The sequence below is a fragment of the Mastigoproctus giganteus genome, chromosome 6 (genome assembly GCF_048544385.1).
Source record: "Mastigoproctus giganteus isolate SK-2022 chromosome 6, ASM4854438v1, whole genome shotgun sequence".
Taxonomy (NCBI): domain Eukaryota; kingdom Metazoa; phylum Arthropoda; class Arachnida; order Uropygi; family Thelyphonidae; genus Mastigoproctus; species Mastigoproctus giganteus.
The window spans coordinates 127249832-127274214 of NC_143580.1; the positions used below are offsets into that span (position 1 = coordinate 127249832).

At 37.7% G+C, this 24383-nt stretch overlaps 1 protein-coding gene across 2 annotated transcripts in view; it reads right to left on the reverse strand.

Annotated features, from left to right (window-relative positions):
• Nucleotides 1–24383, reverse strand: part of Dhc64C (dynein heavy chain, cytoplasmic) — a 1460071-nt gene that overhangs the window by 1377487 nt on the left and 58201 nt on the right. For both annotated transcript variants that reach the window (XM_090376486.1, XM_090376487.1), the window contains exons 4-5: nucleotides 18826–19081; nucleotides 1719–1905 (exon numbers count right to left, since the gene is read on the reverse strand). In XM_090376486.1, the coding sequence (XP_090232612.1) occupies nucleotides 1719–1905; nucleotides 18826–19081 (443 nt within the window). The remainder of the gene's footprint in view (nucleotides 1–1718; nucleotides 1906–18825; nucleotides 19082–24383) is intronic.

A 24383-nucleotide genomic window follows, 5' to 3' on the forward strand; every position in this document is an offset into this window, starting at 1 on the left:
TGTTATTAGTGGAGTTCCTTAGGGTTTGGTGCTAGGCACATTGTTGTCTTGTGTATTCATCTATGATACTGATGAAGGTATATTAGGCTTAATGTCCAAGTTTTCAGATGATACAGAGATTGGCAGGGTTGTTAATGACAGTAAAGACAGTATGCTATTCCAAATGGATCTAGATAAGTTGGGAAAATGGGCTGAGAAGTGGCAACTCAAGTTTAAAATTGACAAATGTAAAGTACTGCATATGGGTAGCAATAACACAAGAGAAACGTACCAATTGTGTGGTACTACACTTTAATTTTCTGTTTATACTCCAAGACGACCAAACGGTCAGGTTCACAAGATAGACATAATACAAGAAACAGCACCGTATTCAGCAGTCACAGGCTTGAAACCCGGTCACTCAAGGCATGTATACTTATGCACCTGCACACCTGACCACTAGGCTACAGCGGCCTAGTGAAAAGTAAAAAAGACCAGGGGTAATTATGCAGTCAAATATGATGTTCTCTGAGCAGTGCAGATGGGCTGCCAGGGCAGGTCATAGTCTTGTCAATGATGTACAGGAATTTTGCTAGCAGAGACAGGGAGGTAATTATCCCGTTGTACAAGGCAATGGTCAGGCCACACCTTGAGTACTGTGTACAGGCCTGGAGGCCTCATTCCAGGAAGGATGTAGAGTTGCTAGAACACGTACAAAAAAGGGCAACAAAATTGGTGAGGGGAACAAAGGCTCTTACCAAGAAAGGCTTAAGCTTTGCAGATTACAGTGTGTGGAGACTAGGCACATGCAAGGTGATCTGATTGAGAAGTATAAAGCCTTGAATGGCTTGAGCATGATCAATGCTGGTGGGATTCTTCCTTTTGCTCAGAATAATCACCTGAAAGGGCATAAATTCAAATTAAGGAAAGACAGTTATATGATAGATGTACGGAAGTTTGCCTTTAGTCAGCGGGTAGTTGATTGGCGGAACAGATTTCCATCTTTTGTTGTGGAAGTTGATAGCCTAAATAAATTTAAGGCTGAACTGGACATGCATTTCGAATGAATGGATGGGTGAAATGGGAGGGTTTTTTTTGGCTGATGCTGGTTAAGTTTGCTTTCTTGCATTGTATGCCTCTACTAATGCTAATATGTCCTTGTTCTGCAAATGGAGGAGGTTAAAATTAAGAAATATTTTAGGAGGTCAGAAGTCATGAAAAGTCTGAGCACCTTTGGGTTAGCCAATCTCATGTGCACATCTATCTCCTCTAATACTGCTAAGCAAATCTAATCTCGTGTTTACCCATCACTTCAACATCACATGAGGAAGTTTCAGTATCCACTTAATAAAATATAGAAGCTTACAGCACTTGAGAAATGTAATATAATAAATAATCAAATGGTCATGAAATGTATAAATCGTACATTAAATACAATGCATGCATTTTCTAACCCTTTTCATTTTAATCAAACAAGTCTTTAATAAGTAAGAAGTAACCATACAATATTAGAATATAGATTTAATCAAATCTATATTCCAGTATTGATTTAGACACCATTTTTTAAAAGAAAAATTAATGTAAACTTAAAACAATGTAGAATAAAAAAAGTTTTAAATAAAACTAATTTAAAATTAAACAAAAAAAAAAAGTCCGCAGTTTCATGAAGTGTTGTTATACTTTGTGTAAAAGTAAGCAATTTAATGAAGTGCACAGACAGCCTTCATAAATTTACATACCTGTGTCAGTATCAAAGCTAACAGTAGCATGGAAACGTTTGCCTTTTTTCAGTATGTCAAGTGTTAGAGCAACTTCAAGACTTTCTCTTTTTTCCTGTATACGGAGAAGTGCTCTCTCCAAATTCAGCCAAAAGCTTATCTCCTGTAATGCTGTACCAGAAGATGGATCTCTATCAAGCTTTGTAACCTAATTACAAATAAATAAATAAATAAATAAAAAAAACTTGTCTATTACAATCCTGAGATATCACCGACAAACACAAAATAACATTTAAGTTTAAACTAATATTATTTTTCATTAACTTAAGTGACATACTTAATATTATTTTTACATTTATTCTTCAAAATTTCAAACTTTGTCCATGAACAGTTTTAAATATTAATTTATTCTTATTTTGACTTAATTGCCCAGCATAAGGGTAAAATTACTGTCAAAAATAAAACCCAGAATTTAAAAGGGAGAGGGGGAGAAGATATTCTTACATTTGTTTTTTGAAGCAATAATATCCTCTACATCCATTTATAAAGTTCTTGTTTATACTCTGGCATAACCACCAAGTCAGTGGAGTAATACAATAAATCTATCAATACAACCATCAATCATATTTAGCTGTCATGGGCTTGAACCCCAGTCCACTCAAAGAGTGCATGCTACTGCACTCAAGCTCCTGACCTGACTCGCACTAGGCTACATCAGGCCTCACTTAACTTCATATCAAATCTGAATCAGAATTCCATAAATTTGGCTTTGCATGTTAAAATCAGAAAAACTGCAATTAGGTGTGATATTCTCCTCTTCCTCAGATTTTGAAATATAATTTTCTTCTGTGGCAATCAATCAAAACTGTGTCTACTATTAATTGTAAATGGATAAAAGTTAATAGCACACACTAAACAAATTTTTTTGAGACATTTTGTCCATGAAACAACGCGTACTTAAAGTGTACTTGAAATGACCTTGAAAAGCATTACTGTTACGTAAAGTTTGAATCATGTTTTGAATTCTGAATTGAGTACTGGATTTTTCTCCCATGATGGCTCACATCAATAATTTTTAATATATCCTTGCACATGTTAATGCAAAACCTTACAAGGCTCAGTCTATGTAATCAATTGCATCCATCAATGCTACTTTTTTTTGAATGATTTTTTCCTGTTAAATCTCTAAGCATGGGATGCACATAAATTGCCAGGTGACACAGAAGCTAATGGTAGATACAGGATAATCTGTAATCAAGTCGCAAAGGAGGTTAGGCAAGTGAAGGCAGATTAGGAAAAATCTTTGGCAAAGGATGCAAAGAAAAACAGCAAAGACTTCTTTACTGACAAACTCTAAAAGGAAAAGGATGAATCAGATTAGTGCACTTGCTATCAATGGTTTGACTGTAGATGATCATTCTCAGATAGCTGCCAAACTAAATGATTATTTTGCATCTATATTCACACATGAGTTATTCAAGGAGGAGAGGGCCAAATGTTTATCAAACTAACAGGGAGTTAAATGATTTTGTAATAACTTAGAGTGGAGGAGAAATTGTTGAAGTTAAACATAAGAAAGGCACCTGGGGTGGATGGGATCCATCCAGTTATATTGAAGGAGGCAGCAAAGGAAGTAAGTGGCACCTTGACTGTGGTTGTGGAGCATCCTTGGACTCGGGGGAAGTCGCCACGGACTGGAGATGTGAAAATGTATCTCCAATTCGCAAGGCGGGGGGTTAAATCAAAGAGCGACACAAGTGGTTACAGACCTGTTAGTTTGACTTCTGTTCCAGGGAAAGGAATGGAGTCACTGGTTGAGGAAGCATTACAGGATCATTTAGACAGGACTCAGCAATAATTCAGACACAGCATGGGTTTGTCAAGGAGAAGCCTTGTTCTAACCAATTTGATTGGATACTGTGATGTGGTCACAGAGGAACTGGATGCAAGGGAAAATTTTGATATCATATACTTTGGTTTGATTTCAAAGCTTCTGATACTGTTACACATGGAAGACTACTGCACAAATTGGAGCAGTATGGCATTAAGGACAAGTTGCTATAATGGATAAATGGATGTTTGAGTGGGAGAAGACAGTTGTGGTCAATGGGTACTGCTCTACAGGGACTAAAGTTATTAGTGGTGTCCCTCCGGGGTTGGCATTGGGCCCATTGTTGTTTTGTATATTTATCAATGATATTAATGAAGGTATATCAAGCTTAATATCAGTTTGCAGATGATACAAGGGTTGGCAAGGTTGTTAATAACAGTATGCTACTACAACAGGGTATCAAAAAGTTGGGTAGATGGGCTGAGAAGTGGCAATTGAAGTTTAACATTGACAAATGCAAATACTGCATGTTGGTAGCAGTAACCCCAGAGAAATGTACCAACAATGTGTGAGTAGTAGTAGTAGCATGTGATGCAAGAAAGCAAGTGTATGAGCTTATGCAGCATCAGCCAAAAAAAAAAAAAAAAAACACCATTCCCTCCAAATGCCTGTCCAGTTCCTCCTTAAATTTATTCAACCTATCAACTTCCACAACGACAGATGGAAGTTTGTTCCAGCAATTAACCACCTGCTGGCTAAAGGCAAATTTCCATACATCTATTCTATATCTGTCTTTTCTTAATTTGAATTTATGCCCCCTTAGGTTCGTAATCTGAACAAGTGGAAGGATCCCATCAGAATTCAGTGTGCTCAACCCATTCAAGGCCTTATATACCTCAATCAGATCACCATGCAGGTGCCTAGTCTCCAGCCACTGCAATTTGCAGAACTTAAGCCTCTCTTGGTAAGAGGATCCCTTCATTACCCTACTAATCTTGTTGCCCTTCTCTGTACACGCTCAAGTAAATCTACATCCTTCCTAAAATGAGGCCTCCAGACCTGTACGCAGTACTCAAGGCATGGCCTGACCATTGCCTTATAAATAGGGATAATCACCTCCTTTTCCCTGCTAGCAAAATATATCATTGACAAAACCCCATGACCCGCCTAGCAGCCTGTCTGCATTGCTCAGAAAACTTCATATCTGACTGCACAATTACCCCCAGGTCTTTTTCATTTTCTACCACCTTAAGTGTAGTAACACACAGTCGGCACGTTTCTCTGGGGTTACTTCTACCCATATGCAGTACTTTGCATTTGTCAAGGTTAAACTTCAGTTACCACTTCTTAGCCCATCTGCCCAAATTATCTAGATCCTGTTGCAGTAGCACACTGCCATTAACAACCCTGCCAACCTTTGTATCATCTGCAAACTTCGACATTAGGCCTGATATACCTTCATCAATATCATTGATAAATATACAAAACAACAGTGGACCTAACGCCGAACCCTGTGGGACTCCACTAATAACATTAGTCCAAGAAGAGCAGCGCCCATTGATTACCACCCTCTGTCTTCTCCCACTTAACCATCCTTTTATCCATTGTAGCAACTTACCCTTAATACCATTCTGCTCCAATTTGTACAATAGTCTTCCATGCGCAACAGTGTCAAAAGCTTTCCTGAAATCCAAATATGTGATATCAAAATTTTTTGCATGCAGTTCCTTTGTAACCACATCATAATATCCTATCAAATTTGTCAGACAAGACTTTCCCTTAACAAACCCATGCTGTGTCTCAATTATTGCTGCAGTCTTGTCTAGATGATCCTGCAATGCATCTTTAACCAGTGACTCCATTATTTTACCCGGAACAGAAGTTAAACTAACTGGTCTGTAATTACTCATGTCACCCTTCGATCCCCCTTTGTGAATTGGGGATACATTTGCACATCTCCAGTCCGTGGGAACCTTCCCTGAGTCCAAGGACGCTCTCATAATTATGGCTAAGGGTTTGCTTAGTTGCTTTGCCGCCTCCTTTAATATAACTGGATAGATCCCATCCGCCCCATGTGCTTTTCTTATGTTTAACTTCAACAATTTCTCCTCCACTTTGCTTTCAGTTATTATAAAATTATTAAGAATCCTGCTACAATTTGATAACCTTCTGCCATTTTCAAACCTTAATAATTCCTCATGTGTGAATGTAGATGCAAAATACTCATTCAGTTTGTTTGCTATCTGAGCAGGATCATCAACAGTCGAACCATCGATGTCAAGTGGAACAATCAGATTCCCCTTCCTTTTAGAGTTTATATAAGTAAAGAAATCCTTGCTGTTTTTCTTAGCATCTTTTGCCAAGGATTTCTCGTAATCTGCTTTCGCCTGCCTAACCTCCTTTGTTACCCGATTACAGACTAGCTTATATCTGCCATAGGCTTCTGAGTCGCTTGATAATTTATATGCATCCCATGCATTTTTCTTCTCTATTACGAGTCTCATTAGTTCATTAGATAATCATTTAGGCCTAAACCTTGAACAATATTTCTTAATAGGTATGAAACATTTAGTAGCTTCCACAATTAATTCCTTGAATGCTTCCCACTTAGAATTTACTGTTGGTAACATCGTCAGTTTATCCCACTGTACAGAATTTAAAAACTGTCTGAGACCACTGTACTCACCTTTACGGAAGCAAAAACACTTTCCTTTACCCCTGATGGTAATTAAATCTTTAAGTAAATCCCACATAAATAAAGTGTGATCACTGCCACTTAGTGGTTACTTTATCTGCAAATTCTTAATACACGAATGATCACTACTGATAACCAGATCAAGAGTGTTACTTTCTCTGGTTGCCTCTCGAACATGCTGCTGCAGAAAACAATCATCCAATAAATCCACAAAAGTCTGACTAGTGTGTGAGTGACCAACCCCCAAGTTCCAGTTAATATCTGGGAAGTTAAAATCCCCCATTATAAGACATTCCGATTTACTAGCCCATTATTTCTCTGTACAATTGTTCATTGTACTCATTCAAGTCATTAGGCCTATAAAACACTTCTCTTATTTTTGCTTTCGCAGTGCTTATGTCACACCAAACTGACTCAACAGTGCACTGTTCATCTATATCAACTGGATGCACTTGTTTTGATTTTATGTTTTTCTTAATTAACAGCATAACACCTCCTCCCTTTCTATCCTGTCTATCCTTTCTGTACACATTGTACTCCCCAAATTTCAGTTCAGCATTCCTTATATCTGTGTGACACCACGTCTCTGCTATCCCAACAATATCTGCCTTTGATGTCTTGACCAACACTTCAAATTCATCAAATTTATTTCCTATACTTCTAGCATTGGTATACATGCAAGCATACATGCTCCTACTCCTATTTTAGTTACCCTAACACATTCCATATACCCACCTATTTCAGGATGACTGCCATCCGTCCCTGAAACCCCCAACACCCCACGCTCCAGGTTGCTACTTATTCTAATAGAAGTTGTGCAAGAATCACCTTCACCTCTGCCTACGGTTACTGTTAAACTATTAGTCCTTGTATCCCCCCCAAGCTGGCAGTTTTCCGACCCACCTAAACTGCCTCGATAGCATCAGCAAATATTCTTGCACCCTTTCTATTTAAGTGTATCCCATCCTGTAGAAGCAATCTCTCCTGTTAACAAGTACAGTCCAGGCTGGAAAAAAAAAAATTCTACCCCTTGAGCCTTGCACATTCTTTCCAGGGCCGAATTGATCCACAAGGCTCTCATCATATACTCCCTTCTATCGTGTCTGGGCAGAATTGCAGACACTTTCAAATTCAACCCTAATTCTCGGCTTTTGTTCAACAGTGACCTGTATTTGTTAAGTAATTCTGCCGGTCTCCTACTCCTAATATCATTAGTGCCAACGTGTACAACTATATCACCTTTTGTGCCCTTAAAAGATGATATCCGCTCTACGGGTACACTGAGGGTAGTGCAGAATGAAAGAGACCTTGCGGTAATTGTGCATTCAGATATGAAGTTTTCTGAGCAGTGCAGATAGGTTACCAGGGTAGGTCATGGGGTCTTGTCAATGATATATAGGAATTTTGCGAGCAGGGATGAAGAGGTGATTATTCCCTTGTATAAGGCAATGGTCAGGCCACACCTTGAGTATTGTGTACTAGTCTGGAAGCCTCATTTTAGGAAGGATGTAGAGTTGCTAGAACGAGTACAGAGAAGGTCAACAAGACTGGTTAGGGGAACAAAGGGGTGCTCTTATGAAGAAAGGCTTAAATTCTGCAAATTGCAGCTTCTGAAGATTGGGCACCTGCAAGGCGATCTGATTGAGTTGTATAAGGCCTTGAATGGATTGAGCAGGCTAAAGGCTGATGGGATTCTTCCTCTTGCTCAGATTACAAACCTGAGGGGGGATGATTCAAACTGAGGAAAGACAGTTGTAGAATAGATGTGCGGAAGTTTGCCTTTAGCCAGCAGGTAGTTGATAGATGGAACAAACTTCCATCTGTTATTGTGGAAGTTGATAGCTTAAATAAATTCAAGGCTGAACTAAAACGTTTGGAATGAATGGATTGGTGAAATGGGAAGGGGTTTTTTTTTTTGGTTGATGCTGTTTAAGCTTACTTTCTTGCATCATGTGTCTCTACTAATGCTAATTTGATTGGATACTATGATGTGATCACAAAGGAACTGGATGCAAAGAATAATTTTAATATCATATATTTGGATCTAGAGAAGGCTTTTGATACCATTGCACGTGGAAGACTGAACAAATTGGAGCAATGTGGCATTGGAGGCAAATTGCTGCTATGGATAAAGGGATGGTTGGGTGGGAGAAGACAGAGTGCTAATAAATGGACACTGCTCTTCATGGACTAATGTTATTAATGGAGTCCCCCAGGGTTCCTGTTGGGTCCATTGTTGTTTTCTGTATTTATTAATGATATTGATGATGGTATATCAGGCTTAATGTCCAAGCTTTAAGACGACAAAGGTCGGCATTGTTGTTAATGACACTAATGATAGTATGCTGCTGCAACAGGATCTAGAAATGTTGAGCAGATGGCAACTGAAGTTTAACATTAACAAATGTAAAGTACTGCCTATGGGAAGAAGTAACCCTTGAGTAACATATAACTGTGTGGTACTTCACTGACAGTGGTCGTTTTCTGAGCAGTGCAGACAGGCTGTAAGAGTAGCTGATGGTGTCTTGTCAATGATATACAGGAAGTTTTCTAGCAGGGATAAGGAGGTGAATATCCCCTTATATAAGGCAAGAGTAGCTCATGGTGTCTTGTCAATGATATACAGGAATTTTTCTAGCAGGGATAAGGAGGTGAATATCCCCTTATATAAGGCAATGGTCAGGAGACACCTTGAGTACTGTATACAGGTCTGGAGGCCTCATTTTAAGTAGGATGTAGAGCTGCTCGAACGAGTACAGAGAATGGCAACAAGATTAGTGAATGGAACAAAGGGTTGCTCTTAGCAAGAAAGGATTAAATTTTGCAAATTACTGTATCTGGAGACTAGGCACCTGCGAGGTGATCTGATTGAGGTATATAAAGCTTTGAATGGTTTGAGCATGCTCAATGCGGATGGGATTCTTCCTCTTGCTCAGAATAATCTCCTGAGAGGGCATAAATTCAAATTGAAGAAAGACAGTTGTAGGATAGATGTGCGGAAGTTTGCCTTTAGCCAGCGGGTGGTTGATTGCTGGAACAAACTTCCATATGTCGTTGTAGAAGTTGATAGCTTAAATAGATTCAATGCAGAACTAAACAAACATTTGGAGCAAGTGGATGGGTGAAATGATGGGTGAAGTGGATGGGCAGAAAGGTTACAAATGCTAATGATCAAAATCGATAGCTAACTTTCAAAGTGAGAAATCCTCTATTGCAAGGTTTACTGATGGATTTTATTTTTGGCAGAAGGAATTCAAGTTTGATATTTACTATCTACATAGCAGTGATCATTTCTCAGTTCTGGCAAAACTACGCAAAGAAGCAAGCTAACAAAATAGCAGGAAATAATAATAATAATAATACCCAACACCAGCAACCTCAAGAATACCTGCAAGGAAAAGATCAGGAAGAACACAAAGTTAAGATAGGAAGTCAAAGGAATGTGGCATATGGAACAAGTAATGACCAACCCAATCACCAAGTCAACCATCAGAATGGTGCCAAAGAGCCTCCATAAGAATCCAGCACCAATAGGACCTCCCAGAAAACTCTTTCATGGAACTGCAGAAGGCCACAATCATGAACACCTGTAGGATAGTATAGTAAAGGAATTCCTTGCCCAACAGTAATAACAATAATAAATGTACACAAGCAACCACCCCATGCACACACTTGATACCAGTACCCATAACAGGGCAGAAAAAAAAATTCCGTATAGTTGAAACGTTTCTAACAATAATAATAGGGCACGAGAACTACTGGGCATGATAGCCCAGTATTTATGCTGTGAGACTGGTATAATAAAAATAATAACGATGAGGGTGCAATTAGCCCAGTGGTTATGACATTGGACCACCAATATCATGGACCCAAGATTGAATCCTACCACAAGTGAAAAAAGAAAACGCAAAAGTCGTTTCATTGGAACAACCTCCCCCAAGGTCAAAGGGGGTGACACCAGAAGGCAGTGGTGCCGTCTGGTGTCACTCCCATAACTACCACCACTGCTGGATGCCAAAGCTAAAATAGATTCACCTCCATAGCTGGATGAAGATGAGAAGTAGAAATACTGAACATACAACATCAAGTGTGGTGCAGGGTAAAGTCAACTACATTCAGGCCTTAAGCAGAGTTGGTTCAAAAAAACAGAGAATCTCCCATGGATGACAGTAGAGTGAGTGGCACTGACAACTATATGGCAACAAGTGAAGGGGAAGCCTAACCTACTGGAAGTGCTTCCTGTGCTAGTGACCAGCCAAGAAGGAAGAAGCCAATGCACAAAGTGGAGCACTGAAATGAATACACTCACCATGCAAGCATACTACAAAGTAACAAAACTAGAGACAGACATGACAATGTATAGGATGAAACTAGACAAAGTGGTTGGAACAATTCCCAACTGTTCATGTCACCAAACAGTGAATAGTAGAATAGAGACAGACCATTAATCAAGAAGAACCTGATAACCCTGCAATCTTGGAAAATATCAAGCAGGATATAAGCAATCAACTACAAATAATAACAAATATGGACATACCGGAACCAGAACTGGAGGAGGAACAGCAAGGACAAGAACTACAACCAAAAGAGGCCAAAGTGCAAACAGACAAGATCATGATATCCAGAATAGAAGAGTGGAAGAAAGCAGTAGCAGAATTAAGGAATCGACCCCATAAAGACACATACATGAATAATACTGGATTATCTCAACAACAAAATAACACTAGGTGCCACCTGTACAGCCATTTACTGTGCCACTGTAGCAGCCACTAGGATGAACAGAAGGAAAACCAGAACAACATAACACCAAATGCAAAGACAAGGAACCACTAGCCTGGGAAAGAAGGCTACAGGAGTAGATAGAAGAGATAGGAGTGAGGATAGAAAGTGAAGGCCATCCTCAAGAAAGACAACATCTACAACAATACAAGACTTATAATAAGAGGATCGAAGAATACCTTGACACTCACACACAAACTCTTGTCACTCAGCAAAAGAGACACTGCAGTTACGGGGAAAGTGCCCAGAGGAAAACAGGATATTTGATGAAAACCAGAGAGCCTTCTATAGGAAAATCAGACAAGAGGAGAAGGAAGGAAATCTACCCCAAACCAGAAGGCAGTCAAGGAGCTCTGGGGAAACCTGTGGAGCAGCAAAGTTAGCCATAACAGCTGTGCCCGTGGAGAGATCTAGAAAGGAAGAAAACGAAGAACATACAAGAGATGACAGAATGGGAGATTTGGGAAGAAGTAACAGTCAATAAGGAAGTCTCACAATTGGCAAATCCCAGGAATATATGACATCCACAACTCCTGGTACAAGAAATTCAGCTACACTCAGGCACATAACAGAACACTTCGCCCAGATAATAAGTACCCTGACACAATCCCAAAGTCTCTGATTCAAGGAATCACCTGTCTGAAGGCTAAGGACCATGAAACCACAAACCTGGCAAAATACAGACCAATCAACTGTCTCCCAACAATGTACAAGACCTGACCACCTGCATAACTAAAAAGATATCAAACCATTTGAAGAGCCTGAACATCATGGCCGAGCAGCAGAAGGGATGTAGGCATATGAGCAGAGGATGCAAGGAGCAATTACCACTGATAATGCAGTTATGGAGTAAACCCAAAAGAAACACCACAACCTGTATTGACTACCGCAAGGCCTTCTATTCTGTGCACCATAGCTGGCTGATAGAGACCCACAAATTTAACCTGACACTTCCTAGAATCAACCATGACAAAATGGAGGATGATGATCAACGTCAAGAACATCACGACCAGACCGATACCCATCAGAAGAAGAATCTTCCAGTGAGATGCCCTGAGCCCACTATGGTTCTGCCTAGCACTCAACCCACTGTCCACCATGGTCAATAACAGCACGTTTGGGTATATCCTAAAAGAAGGGAGGAATAAACTATACTCTCTCACTCTCTCTCTCTCCATAAATAATATCAATAACATGTACATGAATAACACTGACTGAGAAATACCATCACACACTGAGAAGCCTATTAAAATCAAAGCTGAATTATGCAGTCCCAGTACTAACATACTCCTTTAAGAATCATAGGTTGGACCAACACAGAGTGGGAGGAAATTGAGCTCAACCAGGATAAAAATGACAAAGAGCCACCAACACCACCCGAAGTCGGCCATCAAGAGACTGACCATAGCCTGCAAAGGAGAGAGGGGATTGACTGACCTCGTTGAATGAGAGAAAGCAATTAAGAACTGCACAACTGCATCCAGAAAAACAGTGCCAATCTATCTATGAAGCCATAAGACAGAAAAATGGCACACAACACCCAACCTTAACAAGGAAACCACACTGACATAGACAGAAGAAACAAAGATAGACAAAGAAGACAACTGTATTGCAGACACTACAACCTCCATCAAGACTACATAGATAAGATAGCTTCCAATGACTGGCTCACGAACGGAAGGCTATTCTCCGAGACAGGATTCGTGCTCACCATCTAAGACTGGGTAATCAACACTGGGAACTATAGGAAATCCACCACTAAGGAAATCCACACATAAGGATCCCAGAATAATAGATGACATGTCGACGATGCCACCTGGCCCCAGAAACAATCCAACACATCACTGCAGGATGATACCCAGAGGGATTACACTCACAGACACGACCAGGTGGCTAGGATAATATATCAGAAGCTAGTGTAAAAATACCAGCTGATCAAAGAAAGTTTACCATATTATGAGTACGAGCCTCAGGCTAGAGACTTCTACTCACACTATATTGGAACCTGCCATAAAGACAAACCAGACATAACCCTCGTCGACAAGAAGGCGATGCCTACATACCTGATCGACATTGTGGTACCCAACACCAGCAACCTCCAGAAAACTTATTAGGAAAAGACCTGAAAGTACTCAGACCAAAGACAAGAAGCCAAAGATATGTGGCATATGGAACAAGTAATGACCATAACAATTATCATGTCAACAACCAGCATGATTCCAAAGAGCCTCATTAAGAACCTAGAAACAACCTAACAGAGAACACTTACACCAAATTCCAGAAAGCTACAATCCCAAACACCTGTGGGATAGTAAGAGAGTTTCCTCAACCAACAGTAACAATAATAACCAGACAAGACCGTACACCACATGCATTTGGTACCAGTACCTGTCATGGAGCAGAAAAATCCCATAAAAGGAGAAAGGGTTTTAGAATAATAATATAATAGTAATAAAATATAAAAATAACAAGCAAATAAATGAAAAAGCATCACAAAAGTCACTTCAGCAGACCTACCTCTCCCCCCCCCCCAAGATCAAAGTGATGGCAGAGACACATAATAGCACCATCTTGTGTCACTCACCAGAACTACCACCACCAACGGATGCAAATCAAAGCCAAAGAGGGTACACCTCCATAGGTGGATGATGTCAAAGAAGTAATGAACATACTGCAAGTGTGGTGCAAGATAAAGGCCTTAGCCAGAGGAGTCAGTTCAAAAAGTTGGAAACAGTCTCCCAATGAAGACAGCAGTGCAAGAGGTGCTGTCCCCCATATGGCTATCACAAAGAAGGGCAAGACCATCCAGCCCAACAACTGGAAGTGCTTACTGTGCAACTGCACTAGTGACAACCCAGGAAGGAAGAATGTACCACCACATGAAATGGAACATCAAAATGAATATAGCAATACCCTGCATAGCACTGATAATTAGTACCGAAACTGTTCCGTGTTATGTGAAACCGTGCCGATTGAGGTATAATTATAATGGGTTTTAAATGAATGCGTACCAGAGAAACAGACTATAAACAAATTATAATAAATCTATAAACAATTTGCGCTTGATAGCCAATTAAAAGGATTTGAAATAAAAAATACTGCAAAAATTTTATTAATGAAAAGGTAACATCATGAGAGATGAGAAAAACAGCTTTATTGTTTATTTGGGTATTTCAAAAATGAAGTTTGGTGAAGTCATCTCTTCTTTTTCTTGGTATACAAGTCTTTGTAGCATTGAATCCCATCTTATAAAATTTGCCGTATCTGGATGCTACATCCAACATTTGGATCTCCATTCATAATTGCCTCACAGGCAATGTCAAGCCCTGAAAAACGTTCTTCAATTCTTCTGTTGAAAGTTCTTTTGGTGCCACTTCGGTTTTATCCACTTCAGAATTGTTTTCCTCTTCTTCATATGCAATTTCCTTATCAATTTCAAGGAGAGTTGCATCATCTAAGTTATTTGCATGCAAGTCAATGCAGTCACGTATATTGGCAGTGTCCAAAGTTTTGAATCCCAAGTCTTTTCCAATCTTCACAATGTCTTCAGCAATTGTCTGAACTTGCGATTCAAAATCAATGAAATCATTTGCCAAATGGGGCAAAACATGCTGCCAAACATAATGCATGTTGTTGGCAATGACATCTAACAAAGATGCAGATATTTTCAAATCATATTTAGAGAAGTAAAAAATAAATTGTGAAATGAAGTTTGAAAAGCTATCATGTCGTCTTGTCAGGATGGAATTAAGAAAAGTGGACATTGTTGCCACTGACTGCCTGAGGGGACTACTGTCATATGTGCAGCATGTATGAGAAATACAGTTGGCATTGCAGCATATATGTACCTAGGCTACGACAACACAGCATATATGTAGAGTATGTGTCTAGGCTATTGAATGAGTTTTAATATGTACAGTAAATTTTCAAAATTGAAAACTGTGTTATAGTGAAACCCGTGCTGTTTGAAGCCGTGCTAAGCGAGGTATTGCTGTACATTCATGTGAGCATACAAAGTAACCAAGCTAGGGACTGATATGACAACGTACAGGAAAAGACTATATACCAAGTTGTTGGAACAATTCCCACCTGTTCAGGTCATCAAACAAGAAAAGGACAATCATCAAGAACCTGATAGCTCTTGTAATCTTGGAAAGAATCAAACAGGACGTGAGCAACCAACTACAAAGAATATGGACACAATGTTGAACCAGAAGAAATATAACCCAGAGCAGACAACACAAATAAAGGGACAACAATGTAAGATGAAAATAGGGTTGCTACAGGACTGATGGGCAAAAATTTGCATTCATGCAGAAAGTAATCGAGTGTTGGAACAAACTTTCATCTGGTACTGTGGAAGGGACTAACTGAATAAATTTAAGGAAGGATTAAACTAATTGTTAGAGATAATATACAGGCAAGTTTTTTTTTTTTTTTTTTTGCTGATGCATATCTTTGCACCATTTGCAACTACTAACTCTCAAAAAAATAACCCAGTCTCATTGAAGTCAGCAATATCTCGAGTCATATGGCACAGATCCTCTCCAAGAAGTCACCAAATTTGTCAACCCTGTCTGTTTCTCCAACTGATTCTCTAATTTGAAAAGCTATTCTGTAACTTTTCTTGAAACTTCTGAGATATCCACTTGATGCTTTGAATTCGTTCAACTTGATTTTACAAGCAATAGCTTGAATAGGGTGTAGAAAACGTTGTTCCCACAATGAAAAACCCTTTCGTAGATGATATTATAAAGTTGCGGTTTATGATTCTTTGTTGTTAGCTTTTGCTTCTATATGTTTTATTTTCTTAATAGCTTCTTTGTTTTTCATATATTCATAAATCTGTATTCTTCCACATTTACAGCAGTCAACAAAAAGTTTTACTTTCAGATTTTTTAACATTATATTTTTGCTTTACATTCAAATTAACTATTTCCTTAGCTGTCTTTCCTACAAAAATTAAATGAAATTCACAACTAAATGTGACCCAATATGAGCAAATGTGCCTACAAACAACGATCATATCACAAAACAATACTCAGACTTGTGTTAGACATTCCTTGTATGAAGAATAATATCCTCGCTCTCAGTGTCAGACTGCAACAGAGATATATGGAAAGGGATAATTCTTTCCAGGCTGCATGATTTTTGTCGGAGTTCATACAATATGAAAATCTGTGTATTTTAATTTCCAGCTCTCATGGAATTCCAACTTACTTGAGCCCCAGCTGAGTCAATTTTTAATTATATATACTAAGTTAATGTGAATAGTGAATATACTCAAAAGATATTCACCCCCTCAGATTAGGTGGTTAGTATAAAAAGAAAAAAAAATTCTGGCAATACTTAAGTTAATGGCAGGCTGACTTAAGCCTGATTGTTATATATTTATGAAATAACAACAATAAATAATTTAATATTATTCATATTTATATAAATAAAACAATATACAGTGACTTTTTAATTTACATGAGGGTTACATTCCAGAATGTTTTGTGCAATTTAAATTCACATGTGACATAAATAATTACCAAATATGCGATAATGGGTCTATGAGAATAACTCTTGCATCTAGCTATTACACCTACCAGTACAAGAAAATTAGCAACCCAAGAGATTCGTTCATTTTATTTATTATTTTTGCACAGTAAGAAAAAGTACGTTCACTATAACCAACGCATACACATACAACAATTGAGAGAGAGAGATTGGGGGTGGAGAGTGGTCTTAGGCAGATTGATGAGGGGAGAGGTTAGATTCCATTTCCTCGCATTTGGATCAGATAGGTAGGAGTAGAGGTGTTATGCTAACGCGGGAAATGGAGAGTTCACTTGACTGCTCCTCTGAGCACATGAAAAAGGAATCCAGAGTTGGTTGCTTTTCACGATGCCTCTTCTCATGCAACAACTCATAGTAGCAACCAAGTTCTAGTGTAACTTTAGGTTGCATTTCAGAGCTTCATCAAGATTAGGGTCTTTATCGGCTAACACATTTAGACCTTCATGTATAAGATTTAATGCTTTCAATATTCCATTCATTGTTGGGCTCCATTCTTCTTTATCCTCAAGGCTTTCGCTCACTGCTGCCGCCTCCTCTTGAATGTGATGCTGCTCCAGTGCAAACAGATCTTCAGTTTTTAATAATTCTTGATAATGCGAATCAATTAAATCATCGACATCGGTTGCCTCCACTTCAGCAAATCCTATCTTTTTAGCAAGTTTCACACCTTTGTTTTTAGTCTGAGCATAATCTTTATCGGTATCCGAGCCTTTGAAGGAGTTGCTAAGACCTGGCCATAACTTATGCCACAAACTTTGAATACAGCTATGACTTCACACCATGCAGCATCAATGAATTTTAAGGCATCTTTTTTATTGAAGGCTCACCAATATTCCTGCACACTGATTTGTTTGTGGTCAATCTTGTCAATTAGATAAGCCAGAATGCACTTTAAATATTGAGTGCCTCAAAAGATTTAATCACATGTTGGTCTATAGGCTTGAGTAGTGAGGTTGTATTTTCTGGGACAAAAGCAACCTTGATACAGGAACAGACATCAACAATACTGGGTGGATTGCTTGTGACATTATCAAGAATAACTAAGTAAGAACGGAATTCCTTCTTCCTTGCAATACACTTCCAATTCTGGTCGTAACTGAGATCCAAGATAACTTCTGAAAATAACAGCAGTCATCCATGCTTTAGGGTTTGAGTACCAGTACACGGGTTTAAACATGTAAGCACTGCCATATCCTTTAAGGTCACGAGTGTTATCATAGTGGTAAATGCACGTTTCATTTTATGACCCTCCATATTAGCACCAAACACAAATTTTAGCTGATCTTTCGCTGCCTTACAGCCAAGCACAGTCTTTTCAGCAATGCAAATAAGTGCGATCGGGCATTTCTCTCTCTTCCCCCCACTGCCATATCCTTTAAGGTCACGAGTGTTATCATAGTGGTAAATGCACATGTTTCATTTTATGACCCTCCATATTAGCACCAAACACAAATTTTAGCTGATCTTTCGCTGCCTTACAGCCAAGCACAGTCTTTTCAGCAATGCAAATAAGTGCGATCGGGCATTTCTCCCCCCCCCTACAGCCAAGCACAGTCTTTTCAGCAATGCAAATAAGAAATCCCCGATCGCACTTATTTGCATTGCTGAAAAGACTGTGCTTGGCTGTAAGGCAGCGAAAGATCAGCTAAAATTTGTGTTTGGTGCTAATATGGAGGGTCATAAAATGAAACATGTGCATTTATCACTATGATAACACTCATTACATGTTTCATTTTATGACCCTCCATATTAGCACCAAACACAAATTTTAGCTGATCTTTCGCTGCCTTACAGCCAAGCACAGTCTTTTCAGCAATGCAAATAAGTGCGATCGGGCATTTCTCTCCCCCCCCCCTACAGCCAAGCACAGTCTTTTCAGCAATGCAAATAAGAGCGATCGAGCATTTCTCCCCCCTCCCCCCCAGTATAAACCTGTTTTGTCGAGGTTGAATATCTGTTTGGATACGTACTCCCATCACATGGCACTTTTCGTAAATATGGTTGCCACACATTATTTTAAATTTGCATAATTTAAACATGCATAGAGTAAGTAGTCACTTATGACATTTAAAATATACACAAATAAAATGATGCATCCATGAAACAATTAGCCGCAGTAATAATTCATATTTGTCCAACTAAATCATTGCAGGCTTCAACAAAAAAATAAAATAAAAAAATTACATTCTTGAATAAGTTATTTTCATTTACACTTTAAAAGAATATATCAATAAATACAAATATTACTAAAATATACACACTTTTTGTATTTCTCTTATCCATCTATTAACCCCATTCTGTAACTGATTAAGAAAGGTTGAATCTTCTACTCTATCTCCAAAATCATTCACTGTAGCTTTTCTAACTTCTTCAGCACATTTTTTGATTGTGGAGGCCACAATCGGATGAACAGGAAGTGTAATTTCAGGTATATCAATGTTTTGTTGAAGATGAAGGAGACCCATTTCCAATTCAGCTATCTTCTTTTCTACAGTTGGAGCCATTTTATCACCATCCCTGTAAAAATAAATACAGATTAAAATTATTATTCTCCGTTACTACCATAAATCAAGATTTATTTAATAAGCTTAATATAAAAATTCCTACGTACACTACAAAACGTACTGTGTCACTAAAAAGAAAATACCTGTTTATAAACCAGATTTTAATACAGTTTAGAGCTGTTTTCTAAGCTGTAATTCAGCATATTATCTTCAAAAGCACTTCCAACTTCTGTATGTGCCAATAGAAACATTGGTTTTCATTCCTATAGCAGAAAGTTATCCACCATAGAAATGGAAAAAATTAATCATATACGCATATGATGTTAGCCTCTGGGAATAAGCCTTCATGTATTTTCAATTAATTCCACAATAGTTCTGTAAGCCCTAAGATTAGTGGCCCACCAACCTTCATGAGAGGAGCACTGAATCAATATTGGCAGAAAGTTGTCAAAAACAATAAAACAATATAATAATAAGCTTTATGGTTCTTTGAAAGGCATTACAAATTAAATTGATTCACAGATAAAAAAAGATCACTGACCTGATCCAACTTTCAGTAGAGAAAGAATACTTAAAGTTCCTTGATTCACACTACATTCAAAACTAGACAGTATGAGAAACCCAGAAATCTCTCCCCTTCTTATGATCTTGATGTCTCCACAGAACCTGAAACTCTAGATTTTCTAGGTGGACAATGTATTGGCCATTTGGGACTATGGTGCTCAATTGCTTTCCAGTTTCCATGCCCATTTAAACACTGCCTAATAAGTGACATCAAAACATCAATGTCAAGTGATGCCAGAAACATCTTATTTAAATTGAAAAGGACTGTTGAAGGACTGATGCATAAAAATTAAAAAGCTGGGATCAAATTCCAGATCATTCAGATTCTCTGGATCTAAATGATCTGGGTTGTTGTTATTTGCTTTTTAGGAGCATTAGCAACTAAGGCCATATTGCTCTGGGGATATGCAGTTGTCATTCCCTGACCTTTCCGCATCCTCCGTATTTGGTGGTCACGGGCTCGAACCCCGGTCTAATCAAGAAGCGTGTACTAAGCACTGCCACTCCTGCCCACCTGGCTACAGAGGTGCAAATGATCTGGGAGGAATGGTGTTTACATTAGGAATACCTTCATTCATTAGTCAGTAATCACTATGAATAAAGTGAAACCAATTCAAACTATTCATCAGAATCATAGTAGCTTCCACATTAGAAAGCTATAGAATTGACAGTCATGAAAAGCTTAAAATGAATAGGAAGTCACTAACAAGAAGACACTTCACATCACAATTATTGTCATGCCTCAGATGAGAGAGAAGACCTCCATTCAGCCAGAAAGCACAAGATTCTCTGCTTCCAGGAACATTCAATGATTCCTGTAACCCAATCCGCCACCACGACTACCACCACCACCAGAAGGCTGTTTGCGTATATTGGTGCAAGAGCTATTATGGCCAAAATACACTAATTACTGTGGACTGATACAAAATAGGTTAAAATATGGGTATATAGTTTTATCATTTTGAGATATTAAAAATTCTACTAAACTGCATCATCTCCAAAAACTGTGACTAGTTGTAATAGTTCTTGTAGATCAGACAGTGACTGGAAAGGTTTGATTCCAGTAGAAAGCACATTCGATAAGAATATGCCTTATAATAAGTGCCAAGTTGCAGTGTAAGCAGTGTGCAGGATCCTCCAATTGCATTAAAAATAGATTGAGCAACTATATGAAAACTTTTCACCTGTTTCACTACAAGTTGGATTTCCATAGTTGTTAAGTCTTCTTTAATTGAAAGAGCTTAATCTGTTTGGGCATATTTTTAGAAAAATATTCATCGAACGATTAGTTTATAATCAGTAAAAAGAAACTCAGCAGAGTTCATGTCAGAGGGGTGGGTGTCCTGCTGCTTGATCTGCACACTTTTTTCATTGTATTCCAACATGGCCAGAAACCCAACAGGATTTTACTATCTGTTTGTTTTGATTGAAGAGATTAAAGATCTAATTTGTTTCAACACCAGATGAGAAGTTTGCAAATTATTCTGCAGTACTGTCACTGCATTTAAAGAATCTGTATAGATTATGGTATGAAAACTCGAAATGTCTTTAAGGGAGGCTAAGATCTTAATAGATTCAAAGTTTGCCGACATTGTTATAATATTGATATAGGCAATACTTAGAGTTATTAGTCAATAACTCCAAGTATCAATATAGAGGCAATATACTGCTTAGTTTTGTAGCAGTGTAAATCAGTATCAGAAAAGGCCTATAAACTATAATTTATATCAATACAAATGTTTTAATAACTTGACTTTATCATGTAATATGTAACATATAATGTATGACAATAATATTCATAGCTTTTGTATCAGATTTGGCAAATATAATAATAGTGGTGTAGTGCACAGAAGGGAAATTGTAAGATTATAATTTAATTGTGGTAAATGAAGTGGCTTGTAAGTTCTAATTAAGTAGGCTGGTGTATTTCTTTTTTGTTTTAGCAAAAAAATTATTTCTGCTAAGAATATAACTAATTTAAAGATCTATGAATGTAAACTTTACAGTGTAATATATTACTGCATTTAGGTATCTGTCATTAAATTTAGTGTATTATTGTCAAGTTACACAGAATTTAAATGGAAATTGTACCTCTGACTGGAGTGGGAAAGCAATAGACTCAAAGTAGTGGGAGTGCTGTGGCTTGGGGAAAACTGAAGGAGGCAGGTCTCCTACAAATAACAGCATAATGAAATGCGCTACTTTTGAAATGTTTACGGACTATCTGGAATGAGACAGGATTCAGCTGAAGGAAATGTCTATTGTGTTCAGAGTACAGTATGAGGAAATTAAGCATAAACAATGTTCTAAAGGTCGTTTGTGAAAGCTTCAAGAACAATGTGCCCAACTGCCCAACTCAATGCTACAGCCCTCACTTACATCAGGAAAAACAACGACAATCCCCAAAAAGAAGACTACAGGTCCCACAGGAGGTAGTGATTGTCAGCAAATCTATTCTCAGGAAAATAGGAAATATATTATGCAAAAAGGACAAGTGGAAAAAGACTAAGGTCCTTCAAGGGCAATACTAGATGATATTGCAGAGCCGTGTATAATCTTTTAAGGCACAAAAGTTAATATTGTTGATAATGATATTAAAGGTGTAGGAGATCCGAGGACTTATTTAAACATAACAAGAACAGGGCAATGTTGCAAAAAAGTTGAGATAGGATTACACTTGCAAGCATCTGCAATCTTGCCCAAACAGGACAGGAGGGAGTAGGAATACATGTTGAGAGCCTTATCAATTGATTCAGCCCTCGGAAAATTGTGCAAGACTTGTGAAATAGAATTTTTCACAGCATGGTCTGTGCTTGTTATCAGGAGAGACCGTTTTTACTGGGATGGGATACACTTAAATAGCAGTGCAAGGATATAATAGTGACCTTATACCAGGGGTGGCCAACAAGTCAATTGCGATCTACCAGTCGATTGCGGCTTTAATTTTGGTCAATTACGACAAATTTTAAATATATATAAAAAATAGATTGGTCAAAGTCTAAATGTTATTATTATTATGTGCCCCACTGCATAGGCTTATTACAAATCCGTTGAACCACATGACCACTCTTCTCGCTGCGCAGCCACTAGGCTTCTCTAGTGAAAATTCATGCAGTTACGTTGAGGAGAGCACAGCGTACGTGTCGAATTCTTATTTGGCTTACTTAATATTAACTGGACAGTGCTTATATGTTAATTTAATACCCTTTGATTTAAAATGAATACTAAGAAAAAGAGTAAAAAGTATCATTTTCATCAAGAGGAACTAGAATAATTTTTTGTAATGATAAAAGAAACATGTTGTTTAAAGAAACATGTTGTTTGATTTGCAATGCTTCCGTGGCTATACAAAAAAAAAAAAAAAAAAAAAAAAATTAGAAAGGCACTTCAAAGCACTCCATGGTAAATACCAATCTGATTTTTCGCCTAATAGTGACCTTAGAAAAAATAAATTAAAAGAACTTAAATCCAGATTATTCGCACAACAAAATTTCTTCGTGACACCAAATTTACAATCTAAAGCAGTAACTGTAGCATCATTTAAAGTGAGTCATTTCTTGCAAAAAAGTGCAAACCATTTTCTGATGGCCAATTCAACAAAGACGCATTTTTAGAAACAGATTCTCTTTTTGAAAATTTTAAGAATAAAAATGGAATTAAAGGTGCCCTTCATGATCTGCAATTATCTTGAAATACTGTGATGTGACGCATCGAAAAATGAGTAAAAATATGAGTGAATTGGGTGTCCTTTTTTTTACAACAGAAGTCAGTAATATAGCTAAATAGCTTGTTGTTATTCGTATGGTTTTCAATGATTCTGCCACTAGAGAAAAACTGCTGGGTATGGTTTCGTTAAAAGAAAGAACTAGGTCTTGATATATTTAATGCATTGAAAAATTTCATTAAAAAAATTAAATTACCACTATTTAAGCTCGTATGAATAACAAAGAGGGAACTAAAGCAATGAAGGACTGCTTTAGTTCTTAATGGATTAATCGCATTGTGCCAAAAAGATGGTGAATTCCCAGATTTGAGTTACCACTATCATCCAGCACCAAGTGTTAGCCAGCAAAAGATTAAATATTAAAAATATTATGGACATAGTTTTCAAAATCGAGAATTCCATCAGAGGACAATCTCTTAAAAGGAGACTTTTCAAAATGCACCTCGATGAAAAAGAACCTAAAATCTAATATTACACACAGATGTGAAGTGGCTGAGTCAGAGTAAGTTTATACAGATTTTGAAATTTGATGAATGAAATTAAAAATTTGTCGATCAAAGTGGAGATGATTATCAGCAGCTGCAAGATACGGTGTGGTTGTGTGATCTGGCTTTTTCGGCAGATTTTACCAGTAAAATAAGTGATCTGAATTTGGAATTACAAGGGAAAAATAAAAATGTGGGGGACATGATTAGTAGTATTTCTGCATATAAACATCAATTTTTGGCAATGGATAAGGATCTCAAAGGAAAAAAAAATTCAATCATTTTGCAAATATGCAAGATCATTTGCAAAAGTATCCTGTTTTTGAATTTAATAGTGAGAAATATGTTTCTGAATTGAGAAAGTTGTGGATGATTTTGAAATCAGATTCAGTGATTTTAAAACAATTAAAGACATTGTTCAATATATTTCTTGTCCATTTATGGTCGACTAAGATACGAAACAAACTGCAGAAAAGGGAAAAAAAAAAAAAAAAAAAAAAACATTGAAATTTTTCACACGGAGAAGATGTTACTTGAAAATG